Source organism: Chionomys nivalis, chromosome 25, assembly GCF_950005125.1.
Source record: "Chionomys nivalis chromosome 25, mChiNiv1.1, whole genome shotgun sequence".
Taxonomy (NCBI): domain Eukaryota; kingdom Metazoa; phylum Chordata; class Mammalia; order Rodentia; family Cricetidae; genus Chionomys; species Chionomys nivalis.
The window spans coordinates 27,660,731-27,670,772 of record NC_080110.1 but is presented as its reverse complement, the minus strand read 5'-3'; the positions used below and the strand labels follow the sequence as shown (position 1 = coordinate 27,670,772).

The 10,042-nt window shown below is 33.4% G+C and overlaps 1 protein-coding gene across 1 annotated transcript; it reads right to left on the bottom strand.

Moving 5' to 3' along the window:
* Positions 1 to 5,965: 5,965 nt before the first annotated feature.
* On the bottom strand, positions 5,966 to 6,904 carry LOC130866326 (olfactory receptor 6C3-like). Its single transcript, XM_057757667.1, has one exon. It carries the CDS (start codon positions 6,902 to 6,904, stop codon positions 5,966 to 5,968), a length of 939 nt encoding a protein of 312 aa, XP_057613650.1.
* Between the last annotated feature and the right edge of the window lie 3,138 nt (positions 6,905 to 10,042).

The window sequence follows — 10,042 nt, the reverse complement described above, 5'->3', positions numbered from 1 at the left end:
CAATATTTTTGAATAACTGTTAAGGACAAACCCAAATCATATGTATATATTATATAATTAATATAGAATTTTTGTAATCATCTAACAAATAGGAAATGTATATTCTAGGTATTATCTTTCAATTCATATGTTAATATATGTAACACTTGATTATGTCTACAAAGTTAGAAATCCGTATATTGTACAAAGTAAATTGCCTATTGAGATCACAGAGACATGTACTACTTGCTTTTCATTTTTCTCTAACACACAAATTGGAAAAGTCATTACTTGCCTTAGGTCTCGGCAGGTCTGTCTCAGTGTGTTTTCATTTAGTCATACTTCTGCTTATTTATGAAACTTCATGACAGATCAGTTATTTCCCAGCTTGTTTGACCCAGATAAAATCACTCATATGGGTCTATTCATCCGCAAGGACACCTAGAGATACACGGAGAATTGCCCCGGCTCATCTTCACCTATTGAGTTAATTCTCAGCTATTTAAACCCAACACTAGAGGATATAGTGGTCTTTAGATTTAACCTGTGAAGTCCTAAAACTGCCTCTGTATGCCTTTATAGAGACAGACTTTTGCTCTGAGGAACAGAGTGTAAAGGCATGGCTGCTCTGCTGGACGCTTTTGATACTTATGTGCATCAGGCTTCATTTAATTTTTCTTTATTTTATGATGACTGAATAGAAAATATTAAAAGTCCTCAGATATGGGAACATGCTGCAGTCTTCTACAGTCATAAGGAGCAGCTCAGAAGAGAGTACTATTGATGGAGAGAACCGAGCAGGATGTGAGAGCACTGCTGTACGATCACGGGATGCTCAACCCAGGACCGCACTTCCGGCAGCTTGTCCTTATGGCACAGATGCTCTGGGGCTCTTGTTTTGACTTCAAAAGACTTGAGCCCTTGGGAACTAAGCAAAGTCCTGGCCATAGCTATGCTCTCTTGTAGACCATGGGGGATTTCTAGAAGCCATCCTTCAATACTTCACTAACCTCTGAGTCTGCTCACTAGTGGAGCTCCCTCGAGAGTGTGTTCACCATTGTCGCCTGCTACTTACTTACGTTAATTACAATTACTTCGTATTTCATTCTTAATAGTAATTCACGAGCAATAAAATGAGTATAAAATGTGCTTTCTTGAAAACCCAGAGAACTTTGACAATTTATATCTGATTATATATTTCAAATGTAAAATTTCTACATATTTAATGGCTTATTTTAGTTTTGTTGGGTGCCAGAGTATCATCAAATAAAAGGTTATAATGCTGTGTTAAATGATAACAATTAAAACCTACATGTTGTGCTACAACGAATAAAATGTCATTTTTCAGTACAATTTAATCTTCTTTCTAAACTTTAATACCTAATTTCATTATTTATATTTATTGTACTTTTTAGCTTTATAATGTTTTAAACAATCTATTCAATATTCTAATGAAAAATATTATAGAGCCCTAATATTTTATGTGTGTGAAATTCTTGTTAGTAAGTTATACTAATTATTCTTTTCCACAAGTTTAGTTTCTCAAATATTTTACAATAATATATATAACGAGACAATTAAGACATAATGTATTTATTATTTAATAGGTAAAAAATTTAATAGGTAAAAATGTATAATTTATAAAATAAATGTTATACATTTGAATAAAACAACTAACCTTTCATTTGATATAAAAATGAGGTGGTATATATGATAAATTTTTAATTTGTTTTTTCCAGCTTACTGGAGTACAAGTGACATCTGTATACATTTAAGGTATATAACATGGTGCTGTGATATAGATATACCTGTGCATACAATAATAACAATTATTCATTTAGAACTATAGTATGGGTGAGATGTAAACTTGAGAATTTCTTTAGTGTTGCAGAGTGTGAGGTAAAGAAACAGCTTGACAGATGTGGCTCTATATTACTAAAAGTGATATCTTTATCAACTTAATTCCTTGGAAATAGTAAAAATGTTGTTCCCTTTTTTAACCACAAAATATTAACTAATAAAAATATTTCATCACTAATCATTGGAGGACAATTTCTATTAGTGTTTTCCTGTAGTTAGACTTAGAGGCTCATTTCAGGCTTTGTTTATTTTAATTTTCAAGAATAGCCCAGAGAGTAAATCTTCTTCACTCTTTCATTCCTTTTGTGTTCATCAAAATACAGATTCACTGTATTCATTTATGTGATGATCTATGGACATAACTAAAAATGGTAGGCCTAGATGAAAATACTTTGTTCCCTGCCTTTTTGCTTTCACGGATTATGTTATTTCATCTACCTATTTCTGCTTCTGCTTCTGCTGCTGATGCACCATCATCCTTTGCTGACATAAAAATTAAGTTCTTTGGCCCTCTAACAAGACTGAAGGTAATGGCTCTCTGGGAATCTTCCAGGCCTTCCATGCCATGCTGAAACACGCGGTAGTCTGGAGTCTGAGCAGCTACCAGTTTCAGTGACCTACGTGAAGACAGTCATTATTGGGTACCAAGACAACATTGTGTAAGCCACTCTAACAAATTTTATTATAATATAAAAAGAGTAGTTTAAAACGTGAATTTTAGATTTTCAAAAAATAGATGTTTATATTATGCTATTATTATACAACAACTATATATAATAATTATATAATATAGTAACATATTAATGGTTACCAAAACGCTCTAATTTAACCCATTCATCACATGACACAAAATTGTGACAATGTAATTGTATAGTTTGTCATTGGCTTCTCTGATGTCACAGTTCCAGCCCTATGCTTCAATTCCAAGATGGGTATCCAGTATTTTTATGTCATTGCCAACACATGCACTTGAAGTTTCTATTTGCTCTATATAACATTAGTTGTTGATAGAAATAGTTAATGCATAACTTATATGAACATCTCTACTTTAGAATGATTTGTGACATTTTTGGATATCACAATTTCACATTGGTTGTACACTGATATCGTGAGGAATGGATTGCACTTTATATTTTTCTTATGTACATCTAAAACAGACATTAACCTATTTCTAAAAATTTTATTTTTCTTCACTTAGATTTATAATATATATATATATTTGGTTCCACAAGACAGGGTTTTGCTGTAGCTTTGGAGCCTGTCCTGAACTAGCTCTTGTAGACCAGACTGGCCTCGAACACAGAGATCCACCTGCCTCTGCCTCCTGAGTACTGGGATTAGTGAATCAGAAGGTGCTGTGCAAGTGGCTGAGAGAGCTGTTATCGACAATCATTCACCTATGGACCCTGTGTGTGGCATTTTAGATTGGAGAGAGAGGGGGGGGGAGGGAGGGAGGGAGGGAGGGAGGGAGGGAGGGAGAGAGAGAGAGAGAGAGAGAGAGAGAGAGAGAGAGAGAGAGAGAGAGAGAGAGAGAGCTTGTGTGTGTGTCCCTGGTCAAGCAGCATCTTGAAAAAGCAGATGTAGGGTCTTCCACACAGTTTGGTCCTGAGCATTTTTGTTGTGTGTCCTTGTCTTTCCTCCTTGATGACAATTCTTTGTACTAACTCAGGCATAAAACCACTAACTTCCGGCATCTTCTCACTTTCTCTGTGCTAACAACTTGAGCATCGTGAGGTTGATGGCACCATCAGTGACGACCACACCTGAGGTCCTATTTCCAGAAGCAAAAGAGAACAGGAAAACCACAAAGGAACAGACCCATTTTAGCTGCTTCTGGGATCTAGCCAAGCTGAAACTTTAAATCTCATTTGGCCCTTACAATGTATGATTCTTAATAAAGGAAGCATTAGGATTCAGAGACCTCATGATATACATTAATTCACAGAAATACAATGTATCACATAGCTAGCAATTGTCAAATATACTTTCGGATAACCCCTTAAATACAGTTCTTACAACAAATTCAACAAAACAGAGACACAAAGTAAGTCCTGCTTTTTAATTAACAGAAAGCAACACATTGATATATGATTCTATAAACTTCTAAACATATCAAGGTCCAAAATAAAGTCTGATTTAGTTTGACTAAATATTGAGCTTTCAGTTGGTGAGTTCATATTGAAGTCCCCAATCCACTTTCTTCTGCGTGTTTGATATTTCTCAAATTTTCAGTTTTACATCCAGAATGCTTGTAACAATGAGAATTAACTAACGCCAGTTATTCAACTAAAAGAAACCTTTCTAAAAGGCTCTTTAGTTCATTTTCTCTGAAGTAGTTTGCTGTTACTCTAAATGTTTCTGACTAGTTTTCTTATTTTATTAACAGTGGACATGTTTCTTTTACTAAAGTAAGGAATGAGTAACGAGGAAAAACAGGAAACTATCAAACAGAAGGCTTTTTAAAATTGTTTGTCTTATTTCTACATACATTTTATCTACTGTCTTTGTGGACTTTTAAAGGGACTAATATAAAGCATTACGATGGTCATAGAGGGAATACACACAAAATGCAAGGAATACAAAGCATAACACACATTAATATTGACGTTAGAGATAAAAACTTCAGAGAGAGTGACCAGTGAGATTAGGAAATAATAATGGGCTTAGAATACCAAGTGAGAATGTGTTTCAACACAGGCATTATTTTTGGAGACAGAATTTGAATTCATATCCAAGGCTTCACAGTGGTTTTTGACTTAGCAAGCTACTACATTGTACTAAAAAAATCAGCATCTCCATTCTTTTGGATTTTCTTTCTTTAAGAGGTTTATTTTTTTTATTTATTTTACTACTGCTCATGGTTCATGTTTTCCTGATCAACTTGTTACTCCACAGCAACGACAGTTTATGAGTTCCTTATTTTTACTGGCCTATTCCTTATTTTGACCTGGTGAGATATGAGAAATGAGTATCTTCCTTTAAAGGACCATAATTACATAGGCACACTCAAATAATGCAATGTTACTGAAAATTACTATAATAGTGCAAACCCTTGGTAAAAGTTATGAAAACATAAAAAGATAGAAATCATTAAATTTTGTTTCACTTTAAAACCAAGCTATCATAATGGGTTTTATTGTTCTGAAATTACATTGTTTTCCTTTACATCAGATTATTGTGGTCACTGAGCTACATGTTTTGTTAATCAACACTCCTGAGCATTAGTCCACTCACTTAACAAAAAGAAAGCCCAAACTAAACGACAGCAATAACAAAAACACTACGGAAAATTCCCTAAGCAGCTGTGAATATTAACTAAGATATGAAATAAAATGTACTCAATAAAAAAGATGACAGAGAATAAGTGCTTTATAAAAGCATTGTATTGTGGAGGAAATTCTCATCAGATTTGTAGGTTTTGTTAGAATAATTATGACTACCCATTTATATATTCTGAAGCCAAATACAGATAAACACAGACAACATAAAATATTGCCTACAATATGTGCTTTCAGAATAATTAGGAAATAGAGAATATCGTAGACTTCAAATTATTTCTAGGTAGTAAAAAATAAAACATAAGTGTAACTATTAGAGAGATTTTTTAAAATACCAATTTTGTAAAAATCTTACTATAGTTTTATATTAGCATCAGAGAAAATTTCAATGTAAGCTTATCAAAACTGTTTAATCCTACAAATCAAAACAATGTAAAATATTTTTATTATCAAGAATCAACACACTGATATATATACTCCAACAAATTATTTTCTACCCAGAATTGTTAAATAATCTGTGGCTCAAGTTTATGAACTCAAGTTGCTCTGCAGAATCCAGAGCATTGGGTGTTTTAGGGGAGTCTGGTGCATAGCCCAGACTGCCATCTTACAGACAAATATAACAGTCAAGCAAACCAAGAAAGGAGTACACAAGTACCAGATTATAAAAGATCAATTGCATTTAGCATACACATGTGTCAAACAAATCATGCTATAATAACGTTCAGATTAATGGTAAACCAACACAAATGTACTCAGCAGCGCAGGAAGGAACAGGATGAGAGATTACAATAAAGTTCATTTTGTCTTTATGTCATTACAATGTTTATACCTGTTAACAGGTACTATCACTTGCTTCTATAAAGTATTACTCTATGAACTAAATCCTTGAACGCTTGTTTGACTTGTTGATTTCTCAATGTATAAATAAAAGGGTTTAACATGGGAGCAATTGAAGTATTGAGAACAGCCACCCCTTTGGTCAGCGATGCCCGTTCGTTGGCAGAAGGTTTGACGTACATGAAGATGCAGCTTCCATACGAGATGGAGATGACAATCATGTGAGAGGAGCAGGTGGAGAAAGCCTTTTTCCTCTGGCTGGCGGATGGGAACCTCAGGATGGTGCTGATGATGCAGATGTACGACAAGATCACTAGGGCCAACGTGAACAGCAGAGTGACAAAGGCAAAATAAAAGCCAATCATCTCCAGACTCCTTGTGTCTGAGCAGGAGAGTTGTAAAATGGGGAAGTAGTCACAGGAGAAGTGATCAATGATGTTTGAGGCACAGAAATCTAACTTAAGTACCAGCATGAGCGGCGGGAAGATGGTCAGAAATCCTGCCAGCCACGAGGAGAGGACAAGAAGGGCACAGACCTTCTGACTCATGATGACGGTGTAATGCAGTGGCTTGCAGATGGCGACATAGCGATCATAAGACATAGCGGTTAGAAGAAAGAACTCAGACACTCCCATGGAGATGAAGAAAAATAACTGAGCCAAACAGTTGTTGTAGGAAATGGTCTTAACTTTAGTAATTATTGACCCCAGAAATCTAGGGACAGAAACACTGGTGAACATAATTTCTAAGAATGAGAAATTCTGAAGGAAGAAATACATAGGAGTCTTTAAGCGAGAATCAAGCAAGGTGAGGGTGATGATGGTTAGGTTTCCACACACACTTAATGTGTAAGCAATGAACAAAAAGAAAAAAATTACAACCTGAAGCTCCGGGTCGTCTGAAATGCCCAAGAGCACAAACTCTGTAATCATAGAGTGATTTTTCATACTGATTTACTGTTAAATGAATCTATTGATAAAAAAGAAATCAAAATATGAATTTAATATGGAAGGATTGAAGAGTTAAATATTCGTATTGCTGTATACAATGAGCTAAACCAATAGTAGTCTTTTAATAAAATTTTAATCAAATTTATTCCTACTGAAATCACATAATTATATAATATATATTATATATATAACAAATATATAATATACACTAAATTGAAAAAACATGTATTTATGAATTTTGATTAAGGTCACCTTCCTTATTTTTATATGAAATATCTATGTCTGGTCAGAAATTGTATATACCTTACCTTCAAAGCACAGATTCTTGCAATGTATCTCAACTCTATAATAATTTTTCTATTAATACATTGTTTTCAAATTTCCTATATTTTGTTTAATTATGGTTAATAAAAATGCTAATTTAAAATCTGATGCCATAATTCAAATTTCTATAATTTATTGGCAGAAAATAGTCATATAACCCCATCTTTGGCACCATGGAAATCCAGAGCTAAATGAGGTTTGCTTATCAAAAAAGTGCCAGCTAAGATCAAGTGCAACATCGGTTCTTATCAGGTTCTTAATCTATAGGAAAGAAAACACAAGTTAGAGAGATCAATTATAATGTAGACAGAGATAGGTAATGCACCTATGAGAGTCTTTATGTTATTTTAATGTTTTTTTTTACTATGATCACTTTAAGCTTTTCCTTTAAAATTTTTCTGAGTACATAAAATTTTAAGTTTTTTTCCCCAAATCTCAAAGTATCCTATTGCCTTTCTTTCCAAGGACTGAGCAGAATATATAAAATTTTCTATAAGATTTACCTATCCAAACCACAAAACTCTACACTGTACAATCCTGACTTCAATTCCTTCTTTCTCTCCTTGTACTTTGCAAAGATCAAAGTGTCTGAGAATCTGTGAATTACATTTTCCACCGTATTCATCCTATAATTTTCTTTATTGGGCAACACATCAGATGGTAGATATTAAAGTTAATGATTGGTATTATTTAACTCTTACTATTTTATGTATCTGGGTCTCAGCATTGTTTCTATATATATATGTCAATAATTTGTCATAAAACTACAGATTAAAGACAGAGATGTTTGAACAATGATTGATATATACTGAAAAATGTAAAAATTAGTAGTAACAAACTAGTATTCTAAAATTCTTGCACTTTTTTTTTTTTAGTAAAAAAGCCTTCAGATGTCAGAAAAATATGTATTTATTCCAAAGTATGGAGCATACACTTAGTATATCTGATAATACCATCAAACATGTAATCCTAAAGTTGTCTTTATTTACTTAAAATCAAAATGAAATATATTCATAGTATATTTCAAATAAATGTTTGTAGTCCAGCTCATAATTGTCTCTATTACACAGAATATCTCACTTAGAAAAATCACCGGCTGGATTGCTTGTGAGATTTCTGACAGTCTCATACAAAGCATATTTTTCTTTAACACTTTTTATTTTCTCATGGAAACAGAGGCAGACCTATCTGACTCCCTGGAAGGCAAAACATTTCAAAGCGCCTTGGTTAGGTTAGCTTGATCCTGTACAAAGAGAGCAGAACTTTACCTTCTCTGGTCAGTGCGGATTGATGAAAGGCAGGATGCAAGTGGAGGTAGTTCATAAGATGCTGTGACGTCACATCACGTCTTTCTGGAAAGCCAGACAATATAAGGAGATAGTGAAAAAACTGTACCAATCAGCTGACACTAACCAACCTAGCTTCCCTTTGTCCAAACTAAATTTTTCCAATAAGCAGATAGATCCAGTATATACAGTGAAGGTAATTTATTGTAGATGCCTCTGGGATTAACTAAATCCAATCCTACAATGACTCTTCTTTAAACACAGTACACTTATTTTATTCATTAGTAAGTCTCTCCAGAACAGAGAAAAAGTGACAAAAATCACAATAATATCTTTAAAATTAGAATTTTACTTCAGTTGTATTTTATTTAGAATTTTATAATTACTATATGAGAATCTACTATATGTTAGTATATAGAAACCCATCAATATGTTTCCTACCCGGGTTTCCTTATCCTCAAGGCTTCAAATTTACCAGCATAAAAACAGAATGTTCTACCAAATACTTTTATGTATTAAGGTATATTTTATTTAATCCACATTACAAATTTCACAAAGGCAGTGATTACACAACTATGTCTCATTATATATTCTGAAATTCTCTTGTTCTGCTATTTTTAGTACATACTACTGAATGTTATTTTTGTCACATTGTCTAGGCAAACTCCATTCTTGTGTAACTGTTATGTGGGATACTCAAGGAGTCTTATATGCAATTTGTTAATTTAATTTTTGTTTAAGAACATGGAATTTGGCCATTACTAATTTCTCCCTGGTTATAGTGCTGTTTTGCCTTCTGTCTTTTTGCATACAAGTGACAGCTATTGTTCTCATGTATGTATAAGCTAACTTTTGATAGATATTTTATTTCTCTCCTACAAATTATAAGTCCTTGGTCTTACACACTAATCAAAAGGAGAAATACTGAAAACTTTTATAAGTCAATGAACAAAATAATATCCTCATTCATTTAGTTAGAAAGATGGTCTCATTCAGATAAGAGCATATTTCTTTGGTTTGATATCTAGAAATTGAATTTTACTCCAAAGTAGCAAAATGTATTTGCCATTTCTAAAAAAATCTTGCAGTTATAAAATAGGATTTTGAAAACATTAAACAAAACAATATGCAAAAGTCTCATCATAGGATTGTTCTTCTGTCCTAAGTGCTAGCAAGGGAATTATTAAATTCCAAAAATTTCCATGTGAGTGTTTGAAGAAACAGGAAAATGACATATGAGATCACTGGAATAGAGTAACAGATAAGGGAATAACAGGATATACATGATATGAAAGGGGAAACTGGCAAAACAGAGAATCTAATTGGGGAAGGAAGAGGAAGAAAAGAAGGACAGAGGAGGGTAACAGTAAGGTTGAAAAACATACCAACTCTTTAACAATATCTGAAACACACGTAAGTCTGTGTATACATACACATTTATAATTTAAATGAAAATTTCTCATCTGGGATGAGCCACAGACTATCTAACAAAAGCTCCAACAAGTGGGACGCCTTTTTTTGAGTT

What these genes read in the sequence shown, in the direction of transcription:
- LOC130866326 (XM_057757667.1), bottom strand. Translation starts at nt 6,904, where the DNA reads ATGAAAAATCACTCTATGATTACAGAGTTTGTGCTCTTGGGCATTTCA.